This window comes from Cuculus canorus, chromosome 4 (assembly GCF_017976375.1).
Source record: "Cuculus canorus isolate bCucCan1 chromosome 4, bCucCan1.pri, whole genome shotgun sequence".
NCBI classification, from domain to species: Eukaryota; Metazoa; Chordata; class Aves; order Cuculiformes; family Cuculidae; genus Cuculus; species Cuculus canorus.
The window spans coordinates 31,675,913-31,699,710 of record NC_071404.1 but is presented as its reverse complement, the minus strand read 5'-3'; the positions used below and the strand labels follow the sequence as shown (position 1 = coordinate 31,699,710).

At 36.0% G+C, this 23,798-nt stretch overlaps 1 protein-coding gene across 2 annotated transcripts in view; it reads right to left on the bottom strand.

The window, feature by feature from the left end:
- TUSC3 (tumor suppressor candidate 3) overlaps nucleotides 1-23,798 on the bottom strand; it is a 138,518-nt gene that overhangs the window by 64,205 nt on the left and 50,515 nt on the right. For both annotated transcript variants that reach the window (XM_054066098.1, XM_054066100.1), the window contains exons 2-5: nucleotides 16,287-16,456; nucleotides 6,252-6,369; nucleotides 3,804-3,944; nucleotides 3,091-3,231 (exon numbers count right to left, since the gene is read on the bottom strand). In XM_054066098.1, coding sequence (XP_053922073.1) covers nucleotides 3,091-3,231; nucleotides 3,804-3,944; nucleotides 6,252-6,369; nucleotides 16,287-16,456 — 570 coding nt within the window. The remainder of the gene's footprint in view (nucleotides 1-3,090; nucleotides 3,232-3,803; nucleotides 3,945-6,251; nucleotides 6,370-16,286; nucleotides 16,457-23,798) is intronic.

Sequence of the window (23,798 nt, the reverse complement as noted above, 5' to 3'; positions counted from 1 at the left end):
TTAAAACAAAAGCTTTTAGAGAAAAGCTCCTGAAATTTCTCAGTCTGCAACATCGTAAAATGAACTGACAACAAGGAACAAAATAATTGCCAATACTTCTGTCAAAAATATGGGCTTCTTGTAGCTTTTATGCATCTTGCCATACTTTCCCTATTTAATTTATTTTTTAAAGTTCAAAGAGGAAATAATATTCATGATTAATATAATTCTTTAACTATTTATTAGTTATTTATACACTTCATAAAAGCATTTTATTAGGCATGACTCACTCCCTTTAATTAGGCGCAATCTTCTCCCTTTTTCCATTTAATGAATTTCTACATAGAAGCTCCAAGTTTCACTTGCCGAAAAAAAGCACCATGGAAGAGAATTATAACTACACAATACATTAGAATGAATATATTAATGACTTTTTTCCATGGATCTTGCAATATTCTAGTCATTTTACAGAACTGAGGTCATCCATGCAAAAGCCTGCAGTCTGGAGTCCCTGCTGATCCCACCAAAAAGAACTTAACAACATTAACTTGTATGTCTCTGTAGATACGTATAAAACCAAAAGGACTTCTGATAACTGTATGATCTTTGCTAAAACATAATTTTGTAGTATGTGACTTTGACAACATTGTGAAGGCAAGAGAACAATAATGATTAAAAAAGGGAAGAATTGGCTCAAAGCCATGATTAATTGCTACATACTTGCAGACATAAGACCTTTTCCTAAAACATCCTTTAAGTGCTATTCATTTTTAAAGTAAACAATTTTACAGGAAGTAGTATTAGAAACAACAATAAATGGCATTAATACCATTTAAATTCCTTTTAACTCTATTATTCTTTGTCAATACAATCAGAAGGATGACAATTATTGAATGGTATTAATAAAATTTCCTTAAATGTTGGATCACATTTAGGCATTGATCCTGTTAACAGGGGTTCAGTTGAATATTAACATAAGTTATCTACGTCGTAATTTATAGTTAAATTCAGATGTAAAATGTCCATCTGCTGCTACAGAGAACAGCAAATAATTTAAAAACATGTGTTAATTTTCTTAATTAAATTAGGAATTTGATTATGTCTTCAACTATTTATTGAATATGGATTGTAATAAAATGATTCTTGATTTCAAGAACTGATTTTAAACCTTTGTAAGACAAAAAAAAATAATTCCCCAAAATATTCAAACATTAAACTTCTGATCTGAAACCCCGAGGTATGAATCTGGAGTAAAATTGCTGTCTCCAGTGATACAGTGTATAGTTAAACAAAGGAAATATCTCTGATTACATATATTTAATTATTTTTTCACAAAAACCTCTGTTTTGGTGTGCTAATTATTGTTTTACTCAGGTGATCTCTAAAGAGACTTCGCTAGGAGTCCAAAAATAAGTTAGACTGATAGATATCAAAATTGAGCTTTCTGGTGCTACTATATCTTTAAAAACTATTATCAATGAAAAGCAGTGGTAATCTAGAAAAATATATGGAACTAAATATGACAGACTTACTTTGGAAAAGAATTATCAAAACTCTTGCTAGAGCTCAGGATACTCCAAATGACAACCTGGAACAAAGACAACATTCTGCCCCGGCTCGCTAGATCAAAAGGAAACATCATTCTACCTGAAATCTAGTCATGTAGGTGGTTTATTTGAAATCTTGTTCTCTATTCCTTCCTCAGTGAATGAGGTACATTAAGAAATGCCTTAAACAAAGAATGTATGCCACATACACAAGTAGGAAATACTACAGTAGCACCTAAGAGAAAACAGCATTATCAGTAGATGTTATTCAAGAGTAATGCCAAATACTAAGGAGCTTAAAAGAAAGACCTCACTTTAAGATCTTGATAATCATTCAGACATAAAAATGAATTGGAGTCCAAAAGGAAATAAGTAACTTCATCTTTGAACTGACGTCATAAAGGCTGCAAATGGGCCCATCAGCTGAAAATGTCACAAAAGAAGGCATCTTGAACTGGAGCAGAACCATCAATATGATCTGGTTTTGAAAAGGCAAAAACTACTACAGGATATATCAGTAACCTAATTCTGGCAAAGCTAAAATACGCAGAGTGATAGAAGAATCCAGGTTGGAACAGATTTCAAAAGAACATCTGGTCCAAGCTTTTGTGGGAAAGGGAACCTAGATGAAAAATAAAATATGAATGCTGCTGCACAAGTAAACTCCTGTTCCACCTATAATTCTAGTCATGTGCTTTCAAGAAGGGGTAATTCATATAGACCCAAGTTGAGAAAAAAAACTTTAAAATGATTAAGTGAATAAATAACCATTTACAAGGAAAAAGAAGAACGGCTTGGCTTATGTTGTACTAAATACATAGACATTTATTTAGAAAGTACTGTTCTCAATGTATCACTAAAGGAGGAAGGAGCTCTATTAAGCTGTAAAAAGTTGGATTGGATTTGATAACCCTAGACACTATTCTAGTGTTGACAATCATGCCTCTCACTCCATGTCCCTGGAAATTAAGCCTTAGATACTTCCTCTCAGATTTTTCCTCTTCTGTCAGTCACGATGATGGCAGACTAACAACTACTTACATCTCAACTGTCATCTACCATCCTTGCATGCTATTTCCTATCTAAAACTGAGACAACTGGTTCCCAAGCTATAGGGTTAGTCTCGGGGGTTTTTTGTGTCGGGTTTCATAAAAAAAAAGCCTTTGTTACTTTTCTTAACCTTTCATTACTCTGAAGCGATACAGTCTCACACTAATATCCACACTAAACCAATGATAAAATTACTGCTTTTTAAAAAAAGGGCAAGTTGAATGATAGCGGTGAACATTAGTAATGCTTTTTATCAGAAATATTTTATTGTTAACATTCAAACAAAAATCTATAGCCATCAGAGAATCTGCTAATTTTCAGTGAATTACTTGTAGTAACTGATACTGCTTATAAGACTTAGCCCCAAAATCTAGATTATGCATCTTTCTCTGATAGCACCATTCTGAAGAATGTATTAACGAAATGGTTTTTAATTTACTGTGCAAGGGATGAAGATACATATGCTATGATAAGACACTAATAAAAAGCATATTAGTAAGGAAAATCTGCATACCAGAGCTGCCATGGCCCAGCCAGTTTTGTTGTAGATGAACTCTAAGTTATTTCTTCGCAGATATAACAAGCCACCAACAAGAGATACCAGAAGAGCCAGTGCAATTGTACCAGAATAGTTAGGTGGCCTGAACACTCTAATCTGGAAAATATAAATGCAAATACAGATCGCATATAAATGTATACACACAGATCACTTTCCATACAAATAAATGAGGAGCATCTGAAATCTGGTTTCAGAGTCAGAAAGACTAACACCTAAACGCATAGTTAAATACAAAAAAAAAAAGTACTTAAGTACTTTAATAAACACAACATATAAAAAAAGTTTTAAGCATAATTTTGAACTGTTCAAAACCTTATTTCTTCAACAGATTTGCATCTTGTGTCTGAATTAGGAGTAGCTAGATTTGGATCTTACCTGTTTTCTATATAGTTTCGCAAAACACATTTTACTTATTAACAACTAATTATCACAATATCATTGCTTGTTTTCATGCAGAATCAGAACACATAAAATTTAACAAAGCAAGAAGGGAATATAATCTGCAAACTGCAGAAATCAGCACAAGTTTGATGGCTATATTTCTTTTTTTTTAATGTTCTAGAACCTATACTTGAGGAAAAAAGAAAGTATTAAGGAAAGACAGAGTTTGTCATCAGCCTGTCTCAGGCTGCATAGTCTTCAACTTTTAAAGCTGTCAAAAGACTTACATGAACATCTGTTCTGTCAGCTATCCATTTAGCTAACTGTTCAGCTGCAAATCCGATTCTCTGCAGGTCAAATGTGTCAGCCCTCTTGGGTTTACCTTTTGGAGGAAAATGCATGAAAGTCGGAGCAGAGTTCATATTCAGCTACAAAACCAGGAAAAATAACGGAAAAAAAATTAGAAACTCTTATCCTCAAAAATGTTTACCTTTTATGCACAAGACAACGTAAGTCTAATTAGCATGAAAAATATTTGCCTCCATACATTATTCTCTTTTATACATCTTCACATATAGTCCTGCAAAAAGAGTGCTCAGAATATTCCTTCTCATAGATTGTTAGGGATCTTCAATTATTCACAGTATTCCACCCACAAGCTTTGCTGAGTAAAAGTATCTCATGCTTTAAAGCTCTCACATACTCTAAGAACTTTCCTGTAATTAGTAAAACAGAGACCCCAGACCAATCTGATCCATTAAAGTACCTTAGGTTATAATTCTAGGGAAGAAAAAATTGTTTAAATAGCTTGACATTGTTTCTCTTGCCCAGCTCTCATCAATTCAAAGTTAACTAGACTATACTATTCACCTAGCCTTCAACTGGCTTCAACACAGAAGAATATCTGCTAGTGACTAGTCTTTTTTGAACCCAGAAAGGCCTAGATAAATAGCTTAGACTACTTAACTTGCCCTGGAAATTACATGACTGTTGATCCATGCATTGATGCCACTGGAACTGTTCACAGTATATAAAAAAACCCAAAGGTGATAAACAACAGATTTACAATTACATTTGCCACTTTAAATTCCGACTTCAGCTTTGCAACGAGGTATAGGTGAACATAATTTTACTATATAAAATTCCTCCATTTTTACCTATCTCAAAGAAAGTGCAATGAAGCACTTGAAAAAATGAAAATCAAGGGCAACACTTAAGGGTGATGCAATATGGAGATCTTTAAATAATAAATGCTGAGTAAACTTGTTTGTTTCATTCCTGCAAAATGTGTTTCATTACATTCATTAAACATAACATTTAATCAAGAAGAGAACTGAATTTATCAATAGAAATTGCCAGCTATAAAACAATTTTCCATCTAAGCAAAAAGCAGCCCTCTTTATGAACTGATGTGGAAATAAAAATTATTCAGGTAAAGGCTAAAACAAATGTTGTGAAATAATTTAATAAAATATTTTATAAGATGGAGAAACAAAATATTCTGAAATTCAAAAATCTTTTGACATAGTATGGAGTTTGGGAACAGTTGGTCTGCAACTGCTTTGTCATTTTCTATTGACAAAGTAAAAGCTGAAAAAATAAAAGCCATCACTTCTTGGGTTTTTTTTGCTATGGTATCAGTATTATATGAGTTGTTAGGTGAGAACATTTCCTCCAAATCCATCTTAAAATAGGTACTAGTATCACCTACCTGTGTTTCTCAAAGACAGTCAAAAATTTACATATTTTATCTAATTGTGTCTAACTTTTACTAGACTTTAAATACATACCACTGGAAAAAAACTGAATCTGTGCCCTTTTACATAAGGAATAAGTTGGACCATATATTCTAATATGCACTGATCAGCTTAAGGCAAGATCAAACAACATATTTTGTATTGTAACCATGTAGGATAGTCTAAGATGATTTTAAAGCTTATTTTAACTATATTTTTTAAAGCAAAACCTTAAGCAAAAATATTTACTAAACACAATAATTAAACATTTGGAATAATTAAATGCTTTAAAAATAAATGTTTCCCCTGAAAATTTTAAGTCACACACTTCACTAAAGATGGCTAAAATTACTGAGAACTTAAAAACTTGTCACTCCCTTTAATCTGCATTTTTAGATTCAATTAGGGGATAAATATTAGAGAAAAGCACATCAGTATTTAATTTTCAAGGCATGTGTTTTGCCTTGACTACTCAAATCTGAGTAGGCCTTAGACTGTTCTCCGACAATTGAATTTCAGTCTTCATAGCCAATATATGAAATCTAAGCTATTCTCTTTTTCCTGCAGATTTTCCAGACTAATACAAATTATATTGGACTTGAAGAATATTGTATTAGGTAAAAGCAGTTAAAAGGCTCTTTTAGGTAAAAACTTTTTTCCCCCTAAAGATAAAATAAAGGAAACCTTTAAATGCAAACCTTAGTTGTATTGCGCTTAATTCTATAAAATGACATTAACAATGTGTTGAAAAAAATATTATATGCATATAATGTAATCTATAAACAAACATCATAAACTACTAGAAAATACTAGATATGGATACTTATATAATCCATCTCCACTAATGCAATAGAAATTGCAGTGCCTGGTGTTTTTAAGGAGGAAGAATTTGTATACAAGACAGAGGTATACACCTACACACAGAAAATAATTTGTCTTGTTTGGCAAATCAACATGCAGTTCCACAAACTAAAAATTTTTAGAGTGTCCAACATTTACCTGCTGAAAAACATCTGCCCCTTCATCATAATCCACTATTGTGAAAAACAATTTGTTTGAAAAAGCAGATGAATAACGCCATGAGTTAGCCAGCACTTGATATTCTTCATTAGCTTGCCTGTTAAGGAAAAGAAACAAACATATATCCACACGGTATTCACTGGCAAAGATTGCATAACCAGCTGCAACAGTTAGTTGAATGAGACTTGCAATGTCGCTCTCAACACTCGTAGTATTGATTTAAAAAAAGTTTCAGATAGTTATTCAACTCTTCTTCAAACTTGCCTTCTCCAAAATTAGAAATATGTTGTCAACTACATCAGAGACATCCCAAGATGATGTTGACAAAAAGCAATGTTTTCTGTATTTAAAAGTCTCAGAAAACAAGAGTGGCCTCAGCGGCAAGCATCACACAAATCTGCTAACAGATTCTTGCACAGAAATGCTTACACGGCCTTTGAGTATGAGATCAGGATTTACTTGCTAAAGACAGTTGCACATAAAGAATTCTGAAAGTAATGGAAAAATAACACAGAAATGCGACAGTAGTAATCATTCTAAAATAGCAGAGCCATAGAAAAAGCCATAGAAACTGTTAAGCACTGGGGGAATGATACTAACTAGATGAACAGTAGGCTTGTAAGTAGCATAATACACTCAAGATTATTTCTATAAAACTTGTTTTAAAAGGGATAAAGGGTAATTTTGCAAAACATATAGGGTTAAATAATCTTTTCTATCATCACTAGAAAGTCATACTGCCAATACTCAAATTTCTCAGAAAGACTACTCATGGCACTACATTCAGGTGAGTTTTTTTCGTTGATTGGGTTTTGTTCATTTGTTCATTTTAAAAGAAAACAAAACCAAAAAATCCTCAAAACAAAGCAAACAACTTTGCCCTATTTGCAATGACAGGAAAGGAAAAAAGTAATTCCAGAGAAGAAATCTGCAATCTTTACCAGCAGAGATGTTCTCTAAACATACAATCACAAAACCATAAAACAACAGGTTCTTCCACAAGACAAATCCATATCAATGAACAAGTCAGGGGAAAAAACAAACCTAAAAAGAGGTAAAAGGATCCTTGCAGTACTTTCTGCTTTACACAGGCCACAGGCTCCTTTACTGATTATTTCCACATTATTAATTACTCTTATCTGCTATACTGGAGGTTCAACTAGATAGTGCAAAGTCCTGCACATGGGTCGGGGCAAGTCCTGACATCAGTAGAGGCTGCGGTATGAAGGGATTGAGAGTAGCCCTGAGGAGAAGGTCTTGTGGGTACTGGTGGATGAAATCTGGACATGAGCCACTAATGTATATAGTCTCAGCCCAGGAGGTCAAGCGTATCCTGGGCTGCATCAAAAGAAGCGTGGCCAGCAGGTTAAGGGAGGTGACTCTGCTCCTCTACTCTGCAGTACTCCAGATCCCAGCTGGTGTATTGCATTCAGTTCTGGAGTCCTCAGCAAAGGAAGAACATGTATCTGTTACAGTGAGTCCAGAGGAGGGCCACAAAGATGATCAGAGGGCTGAAGCACTTGCCCCATGAAGACAGGCTGAGAAAGTTGCGGTTGTTCAGCCTGGAGAAGAGAAGGGTCTGGGGAGACCTTATAGCAGCCTTCTGGTACTTAAAGCGAGCTTATAAAAAAGATGGAGATGAGGTTTTTAGAAGGACCTGTTGTTATAGAATGAGGGGTAATAGTTTTAAACTAAAGGCGGGTAGATATAGACTAGATACAAGGAAGAAATTTTTTACAGTGAAGGTGGTGAAACACTGGAACACGTTAACCATAGAGATGGTAGGTGTCCCATTCTTGGAATCATTCAACGTCAGACTGAAGGAGGCTCTGAGCAACCTGACTAAGTTGAAGATGTCCCTGCTTATTGCAGTGGGGTTGGACTAGGTGCCCTAGGCTGTACTATGTGACCTTCCAACCCAAACTATTCTATGTTTCTATGTGGTAAGATGCAGAAGATGTATAAATAAATGTACGATGCAGCTTTTCTCAAAAAAGTGTTTCTATAAATCCATGTTTGATGGTGTAAAACACTGTTTATTTTAAAGCTGTAGATGCAAAAATCTATTTGTTGCAAAAGAAACTCTCCACTAAACACAAATAATACATAATGTATTTTGAGAGAGCATTGAAGGGGTAGACAGGACCACAGATGTTGTAAGACGCTTTCCCATTTCCTCAAAACTAAAATCAGCCTCAAGCATGAAATATATTACATAAACTCCAGCAGAATTGTGTTGTATCAAGGAATATATTGTACAAAAAAAAATCATCACAAAAACAGGTAAAATGAAATTTTATGATTTCTTAGCGTCCAAAGAATAAATCTTATGAAGCACAACAAAACTCAACTCTCACCCTTATGACCTGATCAAGTAAAATCTGTCACTTGACACACTCAATGAGCAAAGTTTGCAATTAAAAAAAAAGCAACAAAACCTGCTTTAAGCATTAGATTGGTTATTTCTAGAAACAGACACTAACATTAAGCAGACTAACATATTCACTGTCCTCCTGAAGAGGGCAGTCAGACAACATCAAAGGAATGCTGTAAAATCTTAAGCAATATCTGTAGGGCATTGTTCTGTGAAACCCGCTATATTAAAGCTGAAACACTTTTATTATAAAAACAAGATAAAAATCACTTCATCTTGATGCCATCATTCCTCTTAGTCTAACTTTCACTTGTGATGAAACAGTATTTCTGTGAAATTCAGATACTCCAGTTGTACCCCCACTATTTGAGAGAAGACTCTTGTTCACATTGATCTCCATGTATTTGGCAACCTCATAGAAGCTCTGGCGGGGTGCGGAGAAGCAGGAGGAAGAGGGGCAAGAAACACAGTTACACAATTACCACATACAGAACTGAAGAACATCCTACAGTCCACTGGGTACGATGCTGATAACAATCACATAAGTAACTTTTTTTAGTGTTGGCTACTCCTTTTCAGATACAATAACAGAAAAAAGTATAAGCCATTGACTGAAAAAAATCAGCCTCCAACTAACACCAGACAATATCAAGCCTGTCATTTCTTATCTACCTATCTCTAGCATTACTTAGTATCAATTCTATCAGTTCATTTCTACAAAATAATGTTTATATGAAATTATTATAATAATGCTATGAAATACTACAAAGGCATAGGACAGAACCACACTTGGTATGAACTCATCTGAATAATGTTAGCACTGCTCTTGTTATTTTGACAGGATTTTTGGGTAGATGGAGAAGACTTAAATTTTATTATTGCTCTAGTTACTTCTTACGAATTTAATCATAACAGCAACACAGTAACTAGCACCAAAGGTAAAATTAACCAGCTACTAGAAAATAGTGGCCAGATCAAAAGAAAATGTTACTATTAGATTTACCTAGAAAATTTAACATGCTAAAAAGCAAGCTGCCAAACAAATGCTCTGCAAAAATTTCTTCAATTATGCAGGAGGTGCTGATAAAATATTAGAAGTTCTATTCAAGAACATTAATTAAATGTGTGTCTACGGTAAATAATTGAATTTGTATAGTCTGAGATATACTAAATTAGATTAATTTTATTCTATTAGCCCAACATTATAGTAAGTAAAACACAAATGGAGTATTAGGGAAAGAATAAAAGAGACCGTGGAATTATTTGCCAAAGAAAGCAGAAAAGCATTATTTTTGGGCACACTATGGACTGTAAAATACAGAAATGTTCAACTGGTAAATAATGCACTACCAGATTGCTACCTGGGGTCCCTACCCGTTCTTAACCATCTGTTTGAAATAAACTGTGATCAAAGCTGCATTTTACCTCCAAACCAAGTTTGGGGTTTTATTTGGAATAATTTTCCCAAAATGAAGAGAAAAGGGGTTAAGTGCATATTCTGACAACATCTTAATATTGAGAAGATAATAAATTCAGAATGCTTATTTGCTTTTATTTTTGTTTAGGGTGACTCATAATGTCAACATTAAAAGCACTGGAGAATATACAGAAAATTCACCACACATGACAAAATGAAGAAAGTATGGACACTAGTTGAAAACTACACTGTTTATGCAATCTAGATTTCTATAATAGCAGAAAGCAAACTAAAATCCATGCTATTCTATTTACAATATCCCATGAAACTTCCAGTATCTGAAAAGAAGATATAAGAAAATGGTTGAAAAGAAGCTATAAGACCATATATTGTAGAAGTTGAAAAGTAAAAAGAAAAAAAAAAAATACCAACAAGAATGAGTGTCTTACAATCCAAGTATAGAATCACTACCCTGTTAAACAGGGCTCATCAATACTTCTAGCAAGATCCTGAAGTGTACTTGAAAAGCAATTGCAGGACTTTAAACAGCTCCTTCCACATTTCCTTTTCCTTCTTTGAACAAAAGTTCAAATAATTTCAAATAATTCCCGGTCAGTACAGTTAAGAGAACTGTCAACGATTTTCTCACTACCTGCTTCTGATCAAGCAGCAAAAAGCAGAGCAAGGCAGAGGATCTTGTTTCTTCTTTCTGATGACATCTCCGTGACTGTCAGAATTCTTTTTGCTGTTGACCTACTCATTGATCAGATACCTGAAAACAATTTTCCAAGATATCTTCTTGAACAGGGAAACCAATAGAATTCCCCTCTGTTCTAGATTAAAAACCTCTTGGAGGTCTCGTTGATAGTGTAGATGTTAATAAAGTTAAGTGGAACCTCTTCTCTCATATATTTTGTCATTTCCTGCCCTGCATTGTGAGTCAACAGCAGAAGGCAGCTACACTCAGAGCCCTTTATGAAACACATAATACATTAAACTCAAACCTTGAACATACATAAACTGTAAGTTAAATTATAACTTATCTTTTATATAATCCTGTAAGAAATACAGAAGTAACATCTCAAGCAGTTGACTATGCTTGTTCTGCAGCAGGCTTTCTGCAGTAACAAGGTTGTTCCAACAGATGCTGTTAATACTTTCTGACAGAATTCAGCCCTGTCATACAAATCCAACAAAAGAAGTGTTTAGAAAATATGTGCCACACCTGCAAAACTGATCCATCTCCTTCATGTCATATATATATTTTATGCATATACTTGTTATATATATTTACACACATGCATATTTATAGACACACATAACTTCAGTTAATGGGAGTAATCAGCTCTCCTTTCAATACAGCAAAACTTCTGACACTTTTAAAAACACAATATAGTCTGGTCAACAAGCGGGTGAAGGAAATTACTGGCTACACAAACTCCGCTCCATCACCAGTCATATTTAGCTGCTTCTTCATAAATATTGTCTTTGCAAAACTGTGTTTTCCAAGAATCCAGAAGCAGGTTTGTTAATTCCACAGTAAAATACTAATAAATACCATGCAGGACTGAAACAACACAGTTTTCAGTTTGTGCAGTTTACATGTATCCACAAGTGGTCACCTGCCATTACTGCAGTCTTCCTCCATTGCATTTCCCCATTTTTTTCTTCTGATCATTTATGATGCTAATTCTAGGTTTTAATCTTGATTAGCAATGATTCAAACAGGACAAGTTACACCCTTAAAAGGAATTTAGGAGATTTCATAGACACTAAGAATATCAATAACATGTTAAGTCAATTAAGACCAACTAAGTTTAATTTCCTGGGACCAAAAATGTTTAATCAAGCATGTTTCTAAACACGAATAGAAAAAAAAACACACATCTTCCCCCCACCAGTGACTCACTTTCAAGAGCATATTGGACACCTGTTACAATTAATTCACTTCTCAATACTAGCTATGTCATACTGAACTTAAACAGTTGTGCCAATAGGAAAAGTGACATTTATGCCACCACTTACATCGTTGAGAAAACATCAGATAGCTTTCAACAGCTTTTCAGACTGGAAAATTCAAACTTGCTTGACCACAACGCTAGATGGAAATGCTTTACTCCAAAATCTCCTTTTGTATAAAGACACAATTTCATTGAAAAACTCTCCAGAGATATGACTAGAGGCACCATTAACATGCATACAGAGCCTAGTGGTTTACAGAAGCCTTCATGTGTTAGGACTGAATTAATACAGATAGCCTACAGATACACAAATATTTTCCAGTCCACAGTCTGTGAAAATATCTCATTAAGATGAATACAGAACCAATCTCTGTCTCAAAGACGACAAACTGCTAGGTGTCTTTTAGAAATACTTACAAGTTATCCTTATTTGTTCTAGGCATAGAACAAAATTCAAGCAATAATGCAGACATAAGATTTCTAACTTTTAAAAGTATATATTGAAAAGAGATTATGTCAAAAATTAGAACCAAAGCAAGCAAAATCAAGTAAAGGAAAAGCATTAAATACAACAATATGATGTATAACAGGAACAAACAAGCTTAACATTAAATGAACAGGTAAGTTTCATAAAACTGGTAAACAAAGCATTCAAAAAATTTCTAATTAATCTTTCTGAAGATGTACATAATATTATCTATTCATCTCCTGCAATGATAAAGACATCCTTCTAATTCCACTCGAAAAACAATCTTATGTTAAGTAAGTTTTGCTAGAGAATATCCACAAAACACACAATATGCTTTGGTTCTACTGAAAAAAAGATCAGCTTCTTTGACTGAAAGAATATTTTTTTACATACAAAAGTTTAATCCACACATCTGCAGGGACTTCTTTGTATGTGTAAGTTAGTAGTATTTCCATATACATTCAATTTATTAACTGATAAGTGATTTACATGATTGATGTTACAATGTCATCCTTGCTGTGCACAGAAAAGCCTTGGATTCTCTGAGACAAATTTAGTCAGTGTCCCAAATATGTAGGTCCTTGCTATATGGATAGGTATGACCTCTTAAAAATGTTTAAATATCATGACTCCAAGCATTTTAAGTCTTGGCTAAAGTAATCTCAACCAAATATTATCCAAAACATGGAACTTCTCCCATTGCTGCAGTGGAGGGAATCCTTCCTTCATACCTTCAGATAGCAGCCAAACTACAGCACTTTTCAGCAATGGACAGGCACGATAATCCTTAGTCTGGTAGAGAACTTAGATCACCAAATTGACTTTGCATTAACATTGAAGAATGCCAAAAGTGACACTAACTTCCCAAATCTGAGAAACCACCTCTCCATCTTTGGTGGCTCTATTATCCAAAACACTAGGCAGAAAAGTCACCCTAATTTTACTGTAAGCAGGGGCTCATTTTAACAATATTCTATATACATCTGAAGGAAGAGATTATTTGTTAAAAGCTACTAACCTATTACATGTTTGAATATTATGTATAGTTTTTGTGATTTTAGAACTAAAATATAGGATTAGCTTGAATAATAACTTTTAACTAGCTTGTGCTTGGATACTTACGCTTACATAAGGAATTTTAACAAGGCTGCAGTTAGAAAGAATCGGAAAAAATGTGACTGCATCTAATTAAGACACATAACAAGGACTAGCACAATGATAACAGAAAGAACCACCAGCTAGGACCAGATGCAACCTTGAAGAGGTGCCCAAAGAGTCTAAGTGCATATGCAAGAAGATTTAAAAAGTTCATCTGTGGAAGACCTATGATCTTCATCCAGAGACCCCTGACAAGGACCCCCAGAGGGCAAAGTGCGGGTGTCAAGGGGAGGAAACTTATGTAAATAAATTCCAGGAACTGATTATAATAAACACGCCTGTTCCAGAAAAAGTGATGAATATATATATATACGCTTTGACTGTATGTAGCCTTTGCGAATTGTACTGGAAGTTGCACACACATTAGGTGGAGCGGTCCCCTGCATGCCCGACATCGCATCAAAGGATACCTTATTTAATAATCAAATTGGCATTGATTACTGAGTCTGGCTTTTTGCAGCACCACATCCAAATGCAAAATCAGACACCCAAAGAACACAGTTTATTTTAACAAGATAGGGAACACACGATCTCTTCTGGCCTTAAGTGGGCAAATCTGCAATGGTCTGCTCTCATGATGAGCAGCTTTCACTGCTCCTCTCCAGAAGAGGACCACATTTCCTACCAGTGCTCCCCATCCTGTTGGTTTTGTATAATGTTGTGTTTTTCATGCTTAGAGTTTGACACAGCTTTATGCAACAGCAGTGCACAAACATATGTTTTTCCCCATTTTGAAATTAATGTGTCCCTGTCATTTACAAAGTGGACATTTAGAAGAGATAAAATACTGAAATGTGATATCTAGCCACCAAAGAAAAGATAAAACCATAATTTTTTTAGGTAATCCTGTGATGCATAAACTGACAAGGGTCTATTTTTTTTGGGGGGGTGGGGAGTGTCGGTGTGGTGGTGGAGGGGAGCTGCAGGGAAAGTACTAATTCTTGTGACAAAGTTATTCAAAGTGAAATATTTCAGTCTAGGTGCTTTTTTGTATTTGAAATATGACATGGATTTCTCTTGTATGTAAATGTTCTAAAATATTTTATGAATAACAGTTAACTTAAATCTTGGACAAAAGCATCCTCACCAAGCATTAGAGATTACAGCAAAAATCTATTTTTCCTTTAGGCAAAGTGTCCAGTGAAGAGCCAACAATAAAGTAATGCATGCATTTCAGTCCCGTATCTCCTTTCAGCACTTCTGTTCATTAATTAGCCATTGACTTGAAAATGTCAATTTTCCTGACAATGGTTTTATACCTTTTATCTCACACAAAAAAGTGGATCACAAGTTCACATTTATTTAAACAAACCCACCTGGAAGTAGTACATAACATTTTTTCCTTTATTTTATGTTTGAAGATTTTCTTTTGCTTCATATATAAATGGCTAGCCTGGCATATCACAGGATGAAGTTTATAATCAAGTGCTGGAAGTTTTACAGAAAAAAACTGTTTGACTTGAGAACATTGGAAAGCTGCTATACCTAGTCCTTCACCTTTGCAATTCAGGTGTGGAGGGTGAACTTGTGGGAATGCAATCTATATACTGTCCCTCAAAATTGACTAATTGACTTCAATGACAAAAAATTAATCTATTAAAAAATTCTAATAAAACTCATACATGATTACAGGTACACGAGTAAAAGTTTCTATTGTAAATGTCACATTCTGACACTCAAGAAATCTAATAAGCTGCTAAGTTTAAAACTCCAACTTAGTGCATTGTTTAAAGTGAACCTATTTAAACCCAAGATATAGTATTTCTTCATATACAGCTTATGTATTTCATAGTTCTACAGAGTATTTTGATGGCTACTTAAATACTGTTTATAACTACCTGCACAATAATCCCATCTGTTACTAAACACAATAATTTCTAACAGAGATTTTAGCTGAAGTAGGTTTTATTACCTTAGTTACTGATCTAGTAATGTAATTAAGTACATGACTACCTTTCAGTCCCTGGGCCCTATTTCCATGTCTATCATTACTCATTTTTGTATTAACTTATTGAACTAGGAACTATCACAGAAAGATCTTGGACTCAGAATACCTCAGAAGACCTACAACACTTTAGAATAACTTAGAATAACACACTCTAACAAGTATCCTAAAAATAAGCCAACAGAACATGTCAAAGTGCAGTACAAGACAGTATTCCAGGGTAAGCATGTCCTTGTGGGAAAAGGCTTGCATTCTAAGAACTGCACAAAACTGTGAAAATCACAGGGCAACTCACATCTATGTCAGAGCCTCGGACATCTCTTAACTGATGAAATCAGCAAAGTGTCATATTATCAAGAGGTAATGAATCACTTTGTCACAAAACGTCTTTGGAAAGATCATGGTCAACTGATAATAAAGCAGTTTTCTTAAAGAGAAAGTCTACCTCAGTTGTGTACATTTCAGTCAAATGCAATTTCTTAAAACCCGGAACCAGGAAGACTTCTGAAATTTCACATATAGATTAAAAAGCAGTTGAAAAGGTACTGTAACAAACACATGAATCTGTTAAATAGTAAGCATCAATCGCATGCTGAGAAGAATCCTACTCAGTATATTGCACACTGATTAAAACGTTCACTTGAAAACTGTGGTAAGGAAGATGAAAAAGACCACTAAGGTATAAATTACCTGCAAACAGAGCACTGTCGCTGTGGCTGGAGAGCAGTGAACATCACTATCACAGAGTAGTTACGAGGTGGAGCCTTCACAAATCTTCGGAATTTGTCTCCATTCATGCGAATGACTGAGCGTCTTGAGCTCCACTCCATCAGCTGTTCCACCTTCTCAGCCAAAAGATTCTGTAATTGAGGACAAGGATGAGGAATGTTTAAGTTTAAACTTCAAGCACTTCACATCTGTATTCTGTGTCTGCATCCTCAGAGCTACCATGGACTAAAACAGGAGGTTGGGGGCACCTCTAAATAGCTTACAGCACAACTTTGTCTTCTACATAGATGAGTAGTTTTAAAATATTTAAAAAAGAAGTTAATGTAATTTTAAATAGAAAGGATACATAAAATGAAATCTAACAGATTGATACCAAAGACAAAGGAGTAAGGCAGACTGTCCAAATAAAAGATATCAGTACAGCAATCATTTAGCTTTCATTAAAAATTTAAAGTTTTAGAAAATGCAACATTATGTTACATTTATTCTAGTTAGTAAAAATCATATCAGGATACTGTCAATCGTTCAAATATTAAGATGAAAGAAAAATTTAGCTACAAAGAGAGAGAAAAAAGCTTTTACACTCAAAATTTCCTTACAAATATATATCATATTGAATTTAAATTAACATAAGTTTTATATTTTACTACAGACATAAGCGTACTGACTTATAAACCCATTTAGACACATTCCCTTACAAGATCAATGTTTTTAGTTGCAATCAAGATTGAGATCCGCAAAATATTTTGGCTGAACTACAAGTGTATAAGAAATTGTATGATGCTTTCCTTTTGTATGAAAGTATTCCAGCACATGAATGACTTAAAAGCAGGCTATTAGACATATTAGAAGATGGCCTGCAAGTTAAATACATTTATATAACTATTCCCATGAAAAATCTATTTAGATTTTCTTTTTCAATCAAGTAAGCTGGATAAGCTTGCTTATCAGAGACTTTGTGGTCTCCCAAGTTATCCAGTTTCAGTGAGGTTGCACTGCCCATGCTCAGTGGATTGACTACATCTACAGGGTATGGGGATCAACGCAACAATCCATCTTGTTTTAAGTCTTCAGTTTCCTGCTGAAGGACACTGTGGAAGCTGCCTATATCAAATACAAGTTAAAAAAAAAAAAAAGTGGAGAACATTTAACCATTAGGACTTGCACAGAAGCTGAGTGGTGAGAGAAGCTGGTAAGGACAGAAGCACAGACAAACAGAAACAGAAACAGAAACAGAAACAGAAACAGAAACAGAAACAGAAACAGAAACAGAAACAGAAACAGAAACAGAAACAGAAACAGAAAAGAAGGGGCACCAAACAAAACAGAAACTAAGTTCAGAAAACTGGAAGATATAACACCTCTGATAAAATACACAGGAGGTAGTGAAAGGGTATACAAACTGATGAGGATCTGCTGTGGAAGTGGAAGAATAAACTAGCTTAACAAAACATATCAAAATGGGGACACTCTGAGAAAAGAGAACATGATGATGGGAAAGGCAAGAATAAAACACAAAACACTGTGCAGAAAAAACAAGCAAGGAGACAAGCTGGCTTTTTCAGGACTTGTTAAAAAACAGCATGAAATAGAAAAATTAGCAAATCAGTAAGGCTATAAATAAAAGCAGAGACAGATATATGAGGGAAAGGAAAGAATGAACGTCAAGGATAAAGGAAAACTGTATTTTGTCTGTCAGATCTTCCACCTTAAAAATTAGTAGAAGATACCCCTTAGAGCTCTTTATAGCACACAGCTGGTCATCAGATGTTTTGAGCCCAAAAGAAGCTTCAAATAGCATAAATCATGAACAGTTTTGAGATAGTCACATTAGTCTGACCCTATCAAACCTTTAAAGAAATCTCTTAGGTTTTCATTCCCAGTCTCAGAATTTAGCTGAGATTTGTAATCACAAACGTGAAGGAGAGATTAAAACTCTCTTTATCATAAGAATACAAATGAATCAATTAATACTACATTTTTTTGTCAGCTAAAAGACACGTTTCTGGTAGTTTTGTTTCAAAAATACACTATGCAAGGTCTTTCTTGAAAAAGACACATAAAGGAGATTAGATAAAAATGAAGTCTACTAATTTGTAAATTTTCTTTGGATTAGTAGTGCCTATATTAAATCTTTCTGTTCACTTCTAAAGATTCACTAGTTTCGCACGAGGCACTCCACAGTTGGCAATGCACAATAAAACATAAAGAACTAAAAAGGATGTGTATTCATATTTCTAAGAGCTTTAATAACTAAAGCAAAAAAAAAAAAAAGAACTGATAAAAAGATATAAATTTTAAATTAACAGAGGAAGGATGCATAATACTCTACTTGGTACAGAAAACCAGACTTTTCAGAACAGGCCTTATTTAGAAGAAAGAAATAGAAATCTATGAAGTATCATTAAAAGTATCAAGCAGAATCATGAAGTGACGTTAAAAAAACTAGTGAGGAAAAGCAACTCTAGTACTACTATATAATTTGTTTCTACAAAATAAGCAGTGATATTGGAAATCTTACTCAGACTAGTCTCATTCAAAGTCTTACTTGGAAGCTTGTTGCCAATAAACAATTGACTTGTTTCCTTCAGTTTCAGCCATGTATAACATCACCTTCACAAAGCTCTTGTGAAATACTATGAAGTTCACCCTAATGTGCTCAACCACTTGTATCTTTTGGGTTGGTGTTTTTGATTTTTTTTTCTAGATAAAAAGCTAGTAACTAAACTACGCTAGGTAGTCAAGCTAGTACAGCAGGAGTATAAAGATTTCATTATTTAGAATGTAACCTTGATAGTTTTATTTAAAAAATATTTTATATTTAAAAAATAAAAATCGTAAGATAAAAAAAGTATAAAACGAAAACCAGATTGTTCAATAAATGTGTGAATATGAGCTCTGCCTCCAGTCAAAAATTTTCTCCTGTATAAAAGAATGTTGAAAAGTGAAGCAAAATTGTCAGAAAATATTTAGAAACAAAAGGCAGTATTTTTCCTACACCCTAATGGAAAAGCAATAAAAATAATGATCTATTAATACCCAGAACAGTTAGAAAAGGCAGTGATCTATTCCTAATTATTCTTGCCATGAAGGTACTGAAAGTGAACATATCCTATGGTATTTTTCTGTTATCAGTTACCATCCAACTATATGAGCCATACATAAAACTGTCAATCCCACTTACGATTATAGACATTTGCAAAAATTGTATTAACTTGCCTCTTTCCACTCCCTGGGGAAACTTTTACACCAGAGAAAATCTCGAAATAGGAAAGGATTCCTAAATCAGACCCGCTGGACAAAATATAGCTTGTGATGACGGTGACATACCAACAGTTGTTACCTACATCCAGACAACAAGAGACACTATTTCATTTTTGTTCTAGGCAGCTAATCTTCTGCTCCTTCCTACTCCTATATTTCTTTTAACCCTGTATTTGTAATGACCCTATATTTGTTTAAACACTTTTATTATGGCAGTAGGGAGGGCACACAGCAAACCTGCTATGCTGGACTTCAAGAGGGCAGACTTTGGTCTCTTCAGGGATCTGTTTAATAGAATAGCGAGGGAAGAGGTGAGAGGTGCCCAAGAAAGCTGGTTAATATTCAAGGATCACTCCCTCTGAGCTCAGAGCTACACACCCCAACCAAGTCATGCAAAAACAACAGGAGGCTTGTATGGATGAACAAGGAACTCCTGAATCAACCCAGCTACAAAAAGGAAGCCTACATAGGGTGGAAGAAATGACAGGTAGCCTGGGAGTAGAAGGAAATTGCCTGATTAACCAGGTTAGCAAAGTGTTAGTTTCCAACCTACAAGAAGGGAGGGTTTTTTGCTTCTCGTTTTCCTTTGCCCTTTCTTCTGGGAGGAGGGGGAGAGAATTGGGAGCCAACTGCTCAGTTTTCACTTCTGAAATTGGCCAGGATGGGGCTAAGCCTCCCCAGGGAGGTGGTTGAGTCCCCATCCCTGGAGGTATTTAAAAGATGAGTAGACGAGGTGCTCGGGGACATTGTTTAGTGGCAGACAGGAATGGTTGGACTCGATGATCCAAGAGTTCTTTTCCAACCTGGTGATTCTATGATTCTAAACCATTAAGAAAACTAAATCCCAGACAGAATTAAATCTGGCCGAGGACATCAAGGCCAACAAAATAGCTGCTATAGGTAAATCAGTGATAAAGGCAAGACTAGGGAGAATAGGAGCCCCCTCTGGAGGGAAAAAGGAAATCTGTTTACTCAGGATATGGAGAAGACTGAGATACTTAACAACTTTTTTGCCTTAGTCTTCACCATTAAGTGCTCTAGGCACAGTGCCCAAGGCACAGAAGGTAAAGGTGGGGACTGGAAGATCGAAGAACCATCCACTGTAGGAGAACAGTGGTGCAAAACCATCTAAGGAACATGAAGGTGCACAAGTCATGGGATTTCATGAGATGCATCCATGGGTCCTGAGGGAATCGGCAGATGAATTTGCTAAGCCACTATCCATCATATTAGAAAAGTTGCGGCAGTCTAGTGAAGTTCCTACTGACTGGAGAAGGGGAAACATAACCCCAGTGCTTAAAGAGAAAAAAAGAAGACCCAGGGAACTACACACTGGTCAGCCTCAGACTGAGCCAAGCAAGATTATGGAGCAGATTCTCTTGGAAAATTTGGTGAGGGACAGGAAAATAAGGAGGTGACTGGTGACAGCCAACATGGCTTCAACTAAGGGCAAATTTGACTGACAAATTTGGTTGCCTTCTGTAACAGGGTTACAGTGTTGGTAGATAAAGGAAGAAAAACTGGCGTAGAATCATAGAATGGTTTGGGTTGGGAAGGATCATCTTCTAGTTCCGACCCCACTGCCATGGGGAGAGACACCTCTCATTAGATCAGTCTGCTCAAGGTCCCATTCAACCTGGCCTTGAACACTTCCAGAGAGGGGACATACACAACTTCCCTGGGCAAGCTGTTCCAGTAATTCATTCCCAGATCATGATGAATTTCTTCCTCATGTCCAGCCTAAATCTTCCCCTCTCCAATTTACAGCCATTCCCCTTCATACTATCACTGCATGCCTTCGTAAAAAGCCCCCCCCCCCCCCCCCCCCCCGCTTTCTTGTACACCCCCCTCAAGTACTGGGAGGCCACAATAAGGCGTCCCCGGAGTCTTCTCCAGGCTGAACAGCCACAACTCTCTCAGCCTGCCCCCATATGGGAGATGCTCCAGCCCTCTGATCATCTTTGTAGCCCTTCTCTGCACCCATTCCAGCAGTTCCATATCCTTCTTATATTGAAGATTCCAGAACTAGACACAATACTCTAGGTGGGTCTCACAAGAGCAGAATAAAGGGGCAGAATCAACTCTCTTGACCTGCTGGCCATGATTCTTTTCATGCAGCCCAGAATATGGTTGGCATTCTGTGCTGCAGGCACACATTGTCAGCTCATGTAGAGCTTCTCATGCACCAGCACCCCCAAGGCCTTATCTGCAGGGCTGCTCTCAATCATGTTATCCCCCATCCTGTGTGGAAATCACAGACTGCCCCAACCACAGGGCCACTTCTCCAACTTGTCCAGGTACTTCTGGATGACAACCCATCCTTTCACTTTGGCAACTGCACCACACAGCTTGGCATCATCCGCTGAGGGTGCACTTGATCTCACTGCCTATATCATTGATGAAGATATTAAACAGCACTGGTCCCAGTACGGACCCCTGAGGGACACCACTTGTCATGGATCTCCATCTGGACATGGAGCCATTTACCACTACTGTATCCTGGGCTGCATCAGAGGAAGTGTGATTAGCAGGTCGAGGGAGATGACTCTGTCCTCTGCTCTGCTCTCCTGAGACTTCACCTGGCGTAATGCATTCAATTCCTGGGCTCCCAACATAAAAAGGACATAGTCCTGCTGGAGCTAGTCCAGAGGAGGGCCACAAAGATCATCAGAGGGCTGGAGCACCTCTCCTATGAAGACAGGCTGAGAGAGTTGGGGTTATTCAGCCTGAAGAAGGCCCAGGAAGACCTTACAGCAGCCTTCTACTACTTAAAGAGGGTCTGCAAGAAAGCTAGAGAGTAACTTTTTACAAAGGCATGTAGTGATAGGCCAAGGAGTAATGGTTTTAAACTAAAAGAAGGTAAATTTATTTTAGATACAAGGAAGAAGTTCTTCACCTTATGGGTGTTGAGGCACTGGAACAGACTGCCCAGAGATGCTGTGGAAGTCCCATTTCTAGAAATGTTCAAGGCCAGGTTAAACATGGCCTTGAGCAACCTGGTCTAGTACTCCTGCCCATGTCAGAGGGTTTGGAACTGGATATCGTTGAATTGTCTTCCAACCCAAACCTTTTATTATTATATGATTTACTATATTCCTCTGAGCATTTACTAGCTTTACACTGATAACTCAAGGGGACTGTTTTAGTTGAAACACTGAAAAAAAACCCAGAAGCATCAATCTGAGAAGGCAAGTTCTTACTTTACCAAGAAAATTTAAGTTTTATTGGTGCAAATAACTACAAAAGTGTCAACGCATAACAGTCTGCTGACATAAGCATAGAGAACATTTAAATCAATGGGTGAAGAGACCGCCAGGTATCATTTGTTTTCACTAGCTGTAGCCCCAAGCAGAATAAAAGTATATGTATGATCTATGTGTGGAAACAACATGAACACTTAATAGCTGTAAAACAAACAGAATTAATAGTACTTGCAGTTCCTACACTGTTTTGTAACAAGTGAAAAAATATACAGCATAACATCATTTTCTCAAAACTAAATAATCACTAAAAACATAACTGAGAAAATCCTGAGTCTAGAAATTCTCTGATGCAACAAGGAAATATGTTCTTTATTTAGGACAGGAATTTCTCCACAAAGAAATCACCTATGAAAACTATTTTTGTTGCTGGAGTAGGGCTAGAGTCATTGCTATTTTGGCCTTAATCACTTTAAGCAGATGAGCAGTCCCTACTGAAATAAGCTGCTTGAGACAGCAAATCTAAATAGCTTTGCTTTTGCCCCTATGTCAAGTAAAAGATTTTTCCATTTGCAGTTGTGCATATCACTGCACCAAGAACAAAGCAAAACAACAAAGTTAAAGTTCACCTACTATAGATCACAGTTTCAAGTGACGAGATGAAAAAACTACGCCACCTGTCAAAAACGTAGGCAAAGTGTGACAAGTTATGAAACAGAAGACACTGGCAGGCCCAGCTTCTGGCATCTGCACCTGAAACAATTCTCTATTAGTGACTGCTTCCCAGTGATCCTCCATATCTCCTCTCTGCTTTTTAGCCCAATAGAGCTTGGCATCTACAAGCTTTCCCTTTCGTACTCTGTGAGTAGCAGATTAGCTGCTCAAAACACAGCTTTATTTATTCACTCTCCCAAGACACAGAGCCAACAAGACAAAGCATAAACAACAATAACAACCACCCTGTATACACACATTTTGCTTCACTTGACTGCTAATCTTCCTTGGCCAG